The following is a 12,646-nucleotide window of genomic DNA, read 5'->3' as shown; positions in this document are numbered from 1 at the left end:
GTGATTATTGCAGACCTGAAAAGCTAGTATGTTTATGCATGGTGATGGTGGGCTTTAGCCATCATTTGAAGTTGTGCGCCTTTGTCAAGGGTATCATTTTTCTGGGGCCCATTTTGGTTTCTCCTTTGGAGCCATCTCAGTGACTGTTTAGGTGTAGGAGGTGTTCTGCCGTCCCAAATAATTAAAAATAAATTGCCCCGAGTTAAATATTAAGTGGGGTTAAGTGGGGTGCAGTGCATGCATGGCATATGAAATTCACTATTTATTTTTTTATTATTTTGAAGTTCTTGATGATTTAGATTAATGTGAAAAGAATGTGAGCCAGAAAGCATTTGATTTTGGTTTTGGTTCTTTTTGAGTGTTTGTTTGACTGAGTTGAGTGAGGGGCACACCGTACATAGAGATAAAGTAGAGATGGGGCCCACAGAATAAATGGGTGAAAGAGAGAAATAAATATGTCAGGAGGAGGAGGAGGACGACGACGACGACGAGGGTGGTGTATATATGATATGATATGATATGTGATGTGAGATCATCTTTTAACTCTTGTGTTGTTATTAATGGAACCGCACGGCCGTGCATGCGCCTCTTCTCTCTCTTGTCTCTTCTCTACCCCCCACGTGATGCACGAGAGAGATTGAGTCAAAGCCAGCCCAGCAACCACCCCACCGCCTTCCTCCTCCTCCGTTTCTTTCTTTTTTTCTATTTCATCATTCTCTACTCTATATTTTGAATTTTTCTTTTCCTCCTGAGTTGTCACTCATCAATCCATTATTTATTGTTTTTACATACACACAAACAAATGTTAAGAGGAAAGTAGAAAACGACAGGCCAAAGACAAATCGACCATCTTTTCTTTTCTTTTCTTTTTTTTTTTACTTGGGCGACACGGACGCCTCACCACCAGTGAAGAAGACCATGATGATGGGATTTCATTTGGCTTTTTTTCTTTTTTCTTTTTTCTTCTTTCTTCTTTCTTCTTCCTTCTTCACGTCCTTGATAACATCATCATTATCATCATGTATGTATGATGACCATCTGTATCCATGCTCATGTCATGTCATGTCCTCCATTTATCATGTAGCAAACATGACTCCCCAAGAACGTAGTATATAGGCCATGCCTCTGTATATATAAATTATAATCCTGGAAGAATATTATTATATATACATTACAAAGGAAAGTAATTTTAAAATTTACAAGGGCTGGTTGTACTTTCGCCAACCCAACATTAAATATAAAGGGCTTATTATTTAAAAAAAATTAGTTACTTAATTAGCATATAAAAAATAATATTATTATTGCTTGACCAAACAAGTCTCCGGTCAATATCTTAACCGGTGGCACGTCTGGTCAAGCAACAACGAAAAGAGCAGGCGCACCCGCGCCGTCAACGGACAAAACACAATTGAATTATTTAATTATTTATTTATTGTTGGGTTTGGGTTTGGGTTTTATTTTAAAATTGTTGTTGTTTACTCTTTTGTTTCAGTTTGTGGGTGTGGTGTGGGGTGCGCTACGTAAACCAAAACAGCAGCGTTGGGGAGAGAGAGACGGCCGTGATGCCTCTGGTGCCGACAGATTCGCTTGGGTATGGGACCGGCCAGCGTGCCTGAGGGTGACACGTAAATTAAGCGGGTCCCACAACAAAGAGATATTTTTGAAAACAAAAAATCTCAAAGTTTTATGATTTTTTTCTTTAAATAAAAAAACCAAAGCAGAGTGGAGTAAGGGAGGGGGGGCACAGAAAGGGCGGTGGGGACCCAAAGGGCAGTGGGAGGGTCAAATCGATCAGTTTTTGAATTGACGGCCGGGGTTAGGTTAAGTTTACATACAACAAGTCTGCAGCTGCTAGCAGAGCAGAAGCAGCAAGCAAAAGCCAGAGCTGCCTACAGAAGCAGCAGCGCTGATGCATGCTGATGGTGGTGACGTTGAAATTAGGTGAATCTCTGAGTATGTAAAGTCTAAAGTAAAGACTAAAGAGGTCGTCTCGTCTGCTGCTCACTGCACTGCACCACCTACACGCACCTCTCTCTCTCTCTCTGTCTCTCTCTCTCAATTTGCGTGTCATTGTTCTTCTTTTTCCCTTCTTTTTTTTCGCTGTCTTATTCTTTGCGTCTATACACATATTCCATATGTATATAAACACCTTTTATACACTACTAATATTGATAACCTATGTATTTATTATTAAATAAAATCTCATATTCTCTCATAACATTTCTCACATCAAGTCAAGTTGTGTCAGTTGATCACGCGTACATGAATGATTTTCAGTCTTTGATGCGTTATGAATTTTGATTTTAATAACAACGATTAGATTGTACTATACTCGTGACAAAATGATAATAGCGTTTTTATCACGTATCTAAAATTCAAACTTGTACTGTGGATGAGGAATATATATCCACATCCAGTCATTAATGCTGTAGGGTAGGAGTAGTCTAGGACAATAGTAGTGTATGGAATGAAGTGGTAAATTCAAATTAAATGCAATACCAAATAAAAGGCAAAAGAGTTTTCTTGTGCTACACATGAAAATGACATTACATTTTGAATGCGACCTGAGGAACACAACACACTATGGGCTGGTACCTATTAGCCTACATGATATGATATATGGATATATTTAGCGACCAAAGCCGCCGTCCTAAAAGCCTAAAAGGGACTTTGGAAAAGAAAAGATTACAAATATTTGACCAAGAGATTTTTCTCATCTACTTTCATCACTCAAATCAAATCCAAACCATCTTTCTCATTTTCTTTGTGCCCGTATTATTTATTGCATTATAAAATTCTAAAAATTAAGAATGCAATTATAGAATTCTTACGAAAACCAATAGAGGCAGACAGAAAATGGATTGGGTTGCCTTTTAGTTAGATTGCAATCTTCTGTTTACCTTTATAATTAAAGCCAGCTGATGCTGATGCTGCACAAATTACTCAGACCAGAATGAAATTACTAATCTATTATAAGTTTTGGAATACGTTTATTCGAAATTTGAACATGATATGCATATAAACAAAATGTTACGTGATTAAATTGTAGACAGTTCATTATCATCGAAACATAATAAAATCCAATAACTAATAGATCATCACCACATGTACAATTGTGTGTTACAACAAAATTCAAATGAAATAGCCACCACCCATCAAAATCACTAGGTGGTGGGGATGGCATGTTATAAATGTGTCTTTCCCGGCTGGTGAAGAATCATCTGAGGAAAAGAACAAACGGGCAAAGGTTGTCACTCACTAGGCTTGAAATTGATTGCATAATAATTTTAATATTATAATCAAGGTTTTGTATATAAATAAATAAACATGTAGTTTTCAAATATTGGTTGGCTTGAAAGAGAGAGAAATGGACAGCAGATTCCCACAGGATGGATAATTATATATATATATATATATATATATAAAAAGAAGAGAAAGGGACCCAAAGCCGGCAGCAAGCAAAGCAACAACATCAACACACATGAACAACGCGGCCATTTTTTTTCCTTCCTAATTTGCTTTTCCATAACAAGGAAAAGCTACGTCCCCTACCAAGAAAGCAACTTTTTGCTTATCCGAAGATCCAAATTTTGTGAAATAGACCTAGCACCTAAAACAATTCTATTAAAATCAAATTAACAGCTAATTATACGCTTGGTTATTGTTAGGAAAAAAAAAAAAAAAAACAGAGAGGTAAGGGTTTAATTCACGAGGTAAGATGAATAATTAAAGAATATTAAACTGGTTTAATTAAGATTAAGGACACTGCTTATCTCCATGTCGGAGCAGACATGGACACTCTGAATTAACACGCGCCATGGGCTGAGAGTGGGTCAAGTTGTTCAAATTTATGGGATGCTGAAATGATCGGAAACAGATGATCAAAACACACACCGCACGCACGCACGCTGGGTTTGCTGCAGAGCTTCCTTTCCCCACTTTGAAATGAATGAAAAGCTTCAAACTTTATCGAAATGGAAAGAGTCTCATTAATAAAAAAGCACATAAATTTATATACAGAAAGAAAGCCTCTCTCTAATATTTTTACTTTCAATAATAACATTGTTTTCTTTTTCCCTCCCTCAAATTCTCAAACCTTCAAACGTCCGAAAACGGAAGTGAAGATTTTTTCTTTAGATAATGGCGAAATACTAAAAACAAAAAGAAAAATATGGAGGGATCATGAGATGAGATGAGATGAGAGGAAAACCCAAAACGACGCCGTCAGATGAGTACTACTTTTTTTTTTTCACAGCCACAAGGGTGGGGGCTCATTGAGGTCAATAGGCAGGCCACGTCGTACAAGCCCTAAATACGACGCCGTACTCGAACCCTCTGCGACCGTACCACCTGCGACGCCGCCAACATTTCCTACAACACCAACAGGAGGTTGAGGTTGTTCCCTCTTGCTCACCAACGACGTCGTATCGGGTGTTGCATCGCCGCAGCTCATGTCGTTCAAGACGCCTGTGTGGAGGAACTCGACCAAGCGGCCGGAGTGAGAGGCCCAGTGGGCGGCGGAGGGGATGTTCAGGTCCAGAGAAAGACCGCCGGGAACCGGCGCCGGGAAGTTGGTCTTGGCCTTGGCGCCGCGGAGTGATCTGGCTGCGCCGTCATAAGCGAGAGCAGCTTCTTCGGGTGTGTCGAATGTACCCAACCAAACCCTGGTCTTCTTCCAAGGGTCTCGGATTTCGGCGGCGTATCGGCCCCACGGCCTCTTCCTCACGCCTCTGTAGTGGCCCTCGCGAGATGAAGAAGCAGTCGCCATGAAAAGACAGAGAGAGAGAGAGAGAGAGAGAGAGAGAGAGAGAACAAAAGAAAAGGTTTGAGTGAGTGAGAGAGAAAGAGAGAAAGGGAGAAAGAGAGAGACTGAAGAAATGGAGAGATGTATTGGGTGTGGAAAGTGAAAGGGTCCCACTCAGACACCCGTAATCGTCGGCTGGACGGCACGGCTCTCTCTATTTACTTATATATTGATCTGATTATGGGTTTTATTTACGTGTAAATTATTTGGCAACCGTTGGATTGTGATGAGGATCAGAGAGTTGGCCTCAGGTGTGATCGGACGGTCGTAGGGACGAAGAGGGAGGAAGGTGCACGTGAGGAGGGTGTGGTGGGGCCCAGTGGGGAAAAAGAAAAGAGCCGCCGCCTGAGTAGACGTGTGGGTTTGTGTGTGGGGTGTAGTGGTCTCTGCGCAAAGGGTGATGTAAGCCCTATCCATTTTGTACGGCGCTGTGGTCAGGCTCAGCGGCGCCTGCCACTTAATTCGTTTTTTATTTTATTTTATCTATTTTTGAAACTTAATTTAAGAAAATAAAATTAAGGAAGTGGGGGCAGGGGTGGCGTATCGGGTAGTGAGTTGGATTGAAAGGAGATTGTTTGGTAGTGAGGAGGGAGTCCACGTGGCGAACAGAGAGGCGGTGTCCGAGTTGCAGGAGACAAGGGGCGCGTTAAGTTGAATTGGGTTGGGTCGGGTTTGGGTAAGATGGGCTGCTGCTGCTGCGTCTGAATGCCTTTGGCGTCAATGCCGTGTTTGACTGGGGTTTGGGTTTGGGTGTGGGTGTGACCACTGACCACTGACCACTATGACGGAAATAATCGTACGGTGATCCTCATCCTGCCGTAAGCAGACTCACGAGAGCCTGACAACTATCTTATTTTATTCAATTTTATCAAATTGGATCTCTGAATTGTGTCCTTGTGACACGTATGTAATGTTAGGGGATTGTGCTTTTTGACCAAGCTCTCAGTTTTCCAGCTTTTTACTGGAGTATCTTACCTTACCATTAGCAGGAACAAGCTGTTAATGTAAATTCCACTTTTAGGCTCCCTTGGCATTTACCCTTAGATTTGGACTCACTGTAACTTTTTCTCATATAAATGCTCTCTTTCACTTTAGTATGGGAGCGCTTATGTAGTACAAAATCATAATTTGGGTCTTTATGATTTGTACACATCGATCGTCAGAATCTGAATGGGGCATGTCTGAAATTTTCCCTCCAACTCATCATGCCCCTTCTATGTTTTCTGAATCAAATTTCAAATAATTTCTTAAAATACTTCTCATACAGACTAGTTTTAATTAGTATTCTACACTCCATATGTTTAAAGTTGTGGAAGGATGGGATGGGAACATTTTGATTTCTACATGCATCACTTCCTTTAGGTGTTACAAAACTTCGCCAAATTTGAAAAGAAGAGGAAAGAATTGGAGCAATGTACAGTTTTTTTTTTTTTTTTTTCTTTCTTCTTTCTCTCTCTGTAGCATATACGGGCACCCAATGAGGGATGTGATCTTGTGTAAGTGAGAGGGCCAATGCAAGCAGTATTGCCTAGAGACCAAGTGCTTTGGATCAAACTTCCAACTATATTGGGCTTTGGGCTGAAAGTTGTCTGATCATGAAAGCAAGATGGGCCCAGTCTCAGCTGCCGTTCGAGATTGGGCATGATGATTATGCTGCCGGCTCATCTGAATGTTTTGTGATAAATGGGTCCTCGCCTTTGCATATGGAGCTTCTCTTGCTGCACAAATAAAGGTAGATCATAGTTTGCATTCGTAATGTCTACTTATGCTAATATGGCTGATTTTCAGTCTTTTTTATTATCAGCACCATTGTATGCAGTTGCATTCCATTTCATATATCCTTACCAGCAAGTTGCTGCGTTCGGAGGATATTCTGCCGCCTTTTCCAACAGCATATTGAACAGATGACAAGAAGTAGGAACAACAACAACGCACCAAATGCAATTCCAATCTTTGCCGCAGCAGTAAGGTGTGGCCCGCATGTAGGCAGTCCAGGTATACCACAAAGACCATGATTGTCAGTGAAGCTGCATGCAAGCCAGATATGGAGTTCAGAATTCGTATAGATACATTTCTATTTATGTTATCGTGCATAAAAGCCAACAATATGTACAGATTATTACTGACTAAATCATACTTGAAGCTAGCTCTGTGTAAAAGCCTTCCTCCTAGAGCAGCTGGGACCCTTCCGGACAGAGAATTGCTATTGAGATTACTGCACAATGACAACTTAGGTTAGAGTCTTCTTTCTATTACATTTTAATTCCTTAGGTTTATAAGATGCATGATGATATATCTTACAGTCTTTGTAATGATGTCAACTGTCCGAGGGATTCAGGAATTGATCCATTGAAGGAATTTAAGGAGAGGTCCCTGCCAAGGAAGGTGCATGTATATTCTTCAATGATTACGTTGATTCAAAAACAAAAAATAGAACTCGAGGAAACTTTCACAAAATGGAATTGAACATGCAAATCACAACAATAATCGAGTTCATTGGATATGCCGTCCAGAAAAAACAAAATAATAAAACATCATCAACACTTTATGAAAAGAGAATATAAGCTGTGCACTTACAGTACTTCTAAGCTTGTTATTGTTCCAAGGGAGGATGGAATTGTTCCATGAATGTTATTTCCGCTCAAATTTCTGTAAATCCACAAGGTAAACAAACATGGGTTGAAACGGCTGTAAAACATTTGACTAGCTAGATGTTGCATTTTATAAATAAATAAACAAAAGCAATGCCGAGCTGTTATTTCATTGAAGTCTGGCATCAGATAGATATATATATATATATATATATATATATATATATATATTGAATTAAGTTAACATGACAAATAGAAGCTACCACATCTTAGAAAGAAACTCACAGGCTCTGAAGATGATGTAATTTTGATATGCCATCTGGCAAAAATCCCTTCAGACCTTGATTGTCAAGACCCCTGTGCATGCAGAGGTAAACATTAATTGCCAAAAATGTTCATATTACAATGGAACACACAAATGCCGAGGGGCCTTCTTCAGACATCATAAGAGTAATTCTCAAGACTACGCTGGAAGGTAATCTGAAATACAAATCACTCAACCATGCACAGAATAACAGCTGGACTTCATGTAGTAGGAAATAAAGCTGGAACATAAAAGGTGCTAGAATTCAGATTCAGTGAGATGAATAAAACTCAGGGAAAAAGAAACAAGACCAACTATTACGCCAAAATGGAAGCAATTCAAGTGGCTCGGGCATATTAGGACTACATTTTGTGAAGACTAACCCTTGGTCAGGTATCAATTGATATTCACTTCCAAGACTAGAAGCAGAAGGTCTTCTGAAAAAATTGCTATTTGTATTCAACAGCCTCAAAAGAACTCCTCTACAGCAATAGCTCATCTCTATAGAATCAAAGAGTAACTGAGCTGGCAAGAGGCCATCAGAAATTCAGGACTCAAATTTGGGGTAAAGATGAAGGCTAAATAATGAAGAAGCCAGATGATGTCAGTATACAGTGGAAAATGTGGACATGATGCCATAGTTGGGCGAATACTTTCCCTGTCAAATAAGCAAATAAGTATTTGATATTGCAACTAAAGCTTTCCTACTTTTTCTCGTCCACTTCCAAAAGAAAACTGATCATTCACACCAAAGAAAGAAAGATAAATTTGATGCTTGGTGGGTTAAGTCGCTTGTTTTGACACCTTCTGTTGTGTACTTCCAATTCAAAAGAAAACTTTAAACATTACAACTTCCTTATAAATGAATCACAAAAAATTAACGAAATATCTCGACTGGTATACCAGCTGTCCATGTCCAATAGTTGTCTCAAGGCACACTATTCAAACTTACATTATTATTTTAATACCTTCATCACAGTGTTTTCTGAACAAAAACAGAAAACTAAGTTCTTTACATATTCAAGAGTGAAATTCTTGCAGTGAGAAAATGAAGAGGGTAGCCAATTGAAGCACATGAGCAGTATAAAGAACACATAAATTGGAAAGACAAATTAGAAATAAGGTTGAAAAGGAAAAGGAAATAATAAAAAATGAGGTGAAGGCTCAAGAAATTACAGTCCGTCAATGACCCATTTGCTGCTAGTTCTATCAAATTGGCAATCTGCTCCACTCCATGGATGTTGTTGAGGAACACATGGATCACCATTCCACCCCAACCGAACAGGAAGCCCCAATGTTTTCTTTAATGTCTGTAACGCCTTAACTGTTTTTTTTTTTTTTGGGTGTGGAAAGAGAAAAGGGTGATGAATTAGTAACAACGGTTTCCATAGCGTTTGACTACCACTATAGACATATGATAGCTTTTGGTGGAAAATAAGACACAATAAAAACAATCTCCAATAGGTAACACAAGTTAAGAATGTTTTCAAAGCAATTGTAAAGTGAAGAAGATATTAAGTGATATGTGACAAGATCAAAGAGTACATTCGTAAGACTGCAATTCTACATGTCTAACTATTGTTTAATGAAATGAGTATGTGTACACTATGTACATATGCTAGGTGCTAGCGAGGGTTGCATAAAACTTGGATATATAAAAACAAACAAAGAGGTGTGCATATGTACCTTCTTCTGGTACAGTTTTTGACTCGGCCATTATAACCTCAAAGATCTCAATGGCATTGATTATGGCATGATCACCTCCTTTAGGGTGCAAGGTTATTGTTAAAGTCCTCCCGCTTACAGCGACAGTTTTGTTAAGTACAAGAGCAGCATAACGGTCCCCACTCATTTTGATAACATCCACATCTTGAAATTCAGTGTTACCATTTATCAGGATATCAAATACCCTTTGCCCTACACGAGTGACTGCAGAATCAATCTCAGCAAAGTGTAACCAAATTGAGTAGTTTCTATTGGGATCCACATCCATTGTATATTCTAAATCGAGCTGACTAGCAGTACCAACAATTGCATTTTTATAAAGAGCTGCTGGATAAAAGTTTGGTGGATTTGAAGCCTGCTTAATGCTGCCTTCAGTAGATCGGGCTGTATCAGTACTCTGACCAAAGGTCTTTATGTAATTCCAAAATCTGTCCCCGCCCCAATGATCCCCGCCATAATCTACATCAAACTTTGGCTTCCCAGTACCACAGCTCAATCTTGTTACTGTTCTAAGGATTATTCCTTGACCTGATTGCTGGCTAAGTTGGTATGCTTTATCATCAACTTGGAGAATTTCAAGGGAAAGAATTGCTGGATCCCCATGACCAGTGCTATGGAAGCAGATAGACACAGAGCTATCTTTAAGAAACACTAGTGCTTCAGCAAATGTTTCATCATCGTGGCTACTCCAACCAGATTTTAATGAAGTAACCTGAGTGCCTTCGACAGAAATATCAAATAAAGGTTCACTGTCATAGTTCTGTTGTGCAAGCAATCCAAAGAAGATCCTTACTGAGTAGTGTCCCCGGGGAACTCTATTGATGATGTAACAATTTTCAGGGCCTTCAGACAGGGGAAAATACCGAAGTGACTGAAGTGGAGGACTGATATAACTTGGGTGTGTTGCATTAAAAGGTATGCCTCCTGTATATGCAAAATCCTTAAACCATAGTGTATTGGTTGGCTTTGTATGCACATTCTGACGAGCTCCACAGCTTATGCGCATAGCAAATGGTGCTGTTATCAAAAGCATAACACACAAGTTAAAACCAAAATTTTAACCGGAATAAGCACAGGAAGATAAAATAAAGGACTGAGTATTATTCTCTAATCTTATAAGCATGTGTTGTCTGCATGATGGTGTGTGAATAGTAATACCAACTTCACTAAACAACAACTACTAGAGAATTAATCTTCTCTTAAATTTGAGTATTCTTTTTATAAGCACTGATGTGAAAGCAGCAACTTATACAAAAATGCTACTTTCATGAAAATCCTATTACTATAGTGTTTTTCTTTTTTATGTATAATTTTCTAGATTCTGTAATTGTACTGTAACCACCTTATTCAATTTTAAAAAAACAAAACAAAATTAGACAAAAATAGAAAATTCATCTAAAATGTTGAGAGGCCACAGAGCATAATGCACCATCCGCCATTAATACGCCAATGCCCCTGCTTTCTCTATAACTTGGTAAAATTGGTTATCATCATACATAAGAAACATAACCTACTTTAAGCCTCGTTTTATGCCGTTCTGTGTTTGCAATTGGCACAACTGAAACGCAGATTCATTTCCTTTTCCAAAAGGAATTCGAACTCATTAACTTTCCTTCAACATCAAACAAACAAATTTTTTTTTTTCCAGAAAGAGTAAAAAAGTACTACTTATTTCCATTTTTACTCTCTGATTCATTTCCATTCTTTGAATCATCAATGCCAAACAGAATCGAGCATAAGAACAAGATCTCCACCAAAGCAAACGCTAAAATTTACACCAAAAACCAAAAACGATAAATTAGCACCACTACGCTTTAAACTCATTGTTCTCTCTCAAAATTCAGTGGCTAAATTCACTCCAATGCCACTGAATTTGACTCCGAATTGTTAAGAACTCAAGAATCAAGATATACAGGGAATCAAGAAACGGCAATGTAATCGAACTGAAGCGAATAAGTAAAAGATGCTAGTGAGCACTCACCAGGTTTAGCCGAAGTCAAAGAGAAGACTGAGCTGAGCAGGAGAAGAAGCCATGGCAGAAGAAGAAGACGAAGAATAAACCTAAGCATTGTTTTAGCTGTGAAACACGCTACGCGCATGTGCCGTTCGCCTTTTCTTTCTCCACTATACAAAATCTCATTCTCATATGTTCTGTATTTGCTTTCCAATTCAACACAGAAGGAGAGAGAAAGACAGAGAGAGCGAAAGAGAGTAAAATTGGATTGGACGTGTATGCAACTAGTCGCTAGTGCTGAATTACAGTTGGAGTTGGTATCTAATTTCCTTTTTTCTCTTGATTTTGTTGACTCGTGAAAAGAGGAGATATTAATGTCCTGCCGAGATTTTAATGATCTCCTTTGCTTTCATTAATGGACGGTGCAGATGGATAGTTAGGTCTAGTCCACACAGATTCTTAAAGGGTCTCGATGGTTGGGTTGGAGCCCACACCGCACACTCTCGTGTAGACGACAAAGCACGTGACAACGCTAACGCGAGCGAAGGGTGGGGAGAGTTCACGGGGTGGACTTTTTTATTTTTTATTTTTTTTGTTGCCAAAGTGCAATTATCAAATTGGCAATCCAGATTAGGAATTATAATTAATCTTGTCCATCAATTTAGGACTTGTTGGGCCTCTGATCTTAACAATACGAGACGAGGACAGTTGGTTTTTATATGCAAGTTTTATTCAATTTTGGTGACTTTTGCTTATATGGATGGGATTTATATTTTGGTAAACAAATTTATTCGAATTTCTACTTAAAGAAGATTGGGTTCTGGATGTGTAAGGTTGAATGGATCGGACCGTTGAGGTTGAGGGATGGTCCGTGAGGACCCCTAGTTCTGAACTTTGACTCCTTCAAGCATGACTTGGTGCGCAATCTTCGGAGACGCTTTTGTGATTAAGGCAGTAGGCCAACTAATCACCACCAGAATTCAACTCAAGTTCCCATTTTATTTACAAACAAAGGTGAAGAGGATTAGACGAGTCTCTACACATAAGGGCTCGAGTATCGTTTGAGTCAAGTAGTTTACTCTCTTTTTGCAAAGTGATTCAATTTTGATTGAGCTCTCTACCTGTGATAGAGTACTCATCACTCCTATTTTTCTTGGCATGAAAATAAAACATTAAAAATTAAGATTTTCAAAAAGCATATGAGTGAGAAAATCAAGAGATTCCTCAAACCATAATCGATGTGAGCTAATATGCAATGCCAACTCCGC

General features: G+C 39.0%; 2 protein-coding genes across 2 annotated transcripts; both read right to left on the bottom strand.

Moving 5' to 3' along the window:
- Positions 1–3,965: 3,965 nt before the first annotated feature.
- LOC117623786 (ethylene-responsive transcription factor 12) lies at positions 3,966–4,942 on the bottom strand. Its single transcript, XM_034354764.1, has one exon. The coding sequence runs from the start codon at positions 4,766–4,768 to the stop codon at positions 4,250–4,252; it is 519 nt and encodes a 172-aa protein (XP_034210655.1). The 5' UTR covers positions 4,769–4,942; the 3' UTR covers positions 3,966–4,249.
- A 1,282-nt stretch (positions 4,943–6,224) lies between these two features.
- Positions 6,225–11,722, bottom strand: LOC117626236 (receptor-like protein 4). Its single transcript, XM_034357898.1, has 9 exons — positions 11,406–11,722; positions 9,386–10,441; positions 8,876–9,023; positions 7,681–7,752; positions 7,382–7,453; positions 7,106–7,177; positions 6,942–7,019; positions 6,650–6,831; positions 6,225–6,522 (listed from the first exon to the last, which is right to left on the bottom strand). Exons 1-9 carry the CDS (start codon positions 11,521–11,523, stop codon positions 6,398–6,400), a joined length of 1,923 nt encoding a protein of 640 aa, XP_034213789.1. The 5' UTR covers positions 11,524–11,722; the 3' UTR covers positions 6,225–6,397.
- Between the last annotated feature and the right edge of the window lie 924 nt (positions 11,723–12,646).

The sequence above is a fragment of the Prunus dulcis genome, chromosome 4 (genome assembly GCF_902201215.1).
Source record: "Prunus dulcis chromosome 4, ALMONDv2, whole genome shotgun sequence".
NCBI classification, from domain to species: Eukaryota; Viridiplantae; Streptophyta; class Magnoliopsida; order Rosales; family Rosaceae; genus Prunus; species Prunus dulcis.
The sequence above is the reverse complement of the archived record's forward strand: the minus strand, read 5'-3'. Positions and strand labels throughout refer to the sequence as shown.

Excerpts from the sequence above, each read along its gene's own strand:
- LOC117623786 (XM_034354764.1), bottom strand. The coding sequence starts at position 4,768 with ATGGCGACTGCTTCTTCATCTCGCGAGGGCCACTACAGAGGCGTGAGG.
- LOC117626236 (XM_034357898.1), bottom strand. The coding sequence starts at position 11,523 with ATGCGCGTAGCGTGTTTCACAGCTAAAACAATGCTTAGGTTTATTCTT. Across the intron at positions 7,753-8,875 it reads AAATGGGTCATTGACGGACT|GGGTCTTGACAATCAAGGTC; the intron begins GTAATTTCTTGA and ends CTGCATGCACAG. Across the intron at positions 6,523-6,649 it reads CCGAACGCAGCAACTTGCTG|CAAGAGAAGCTCCATATGCA; the intron begins GTAAGGATATAT and ends TTATTTGTGCAG.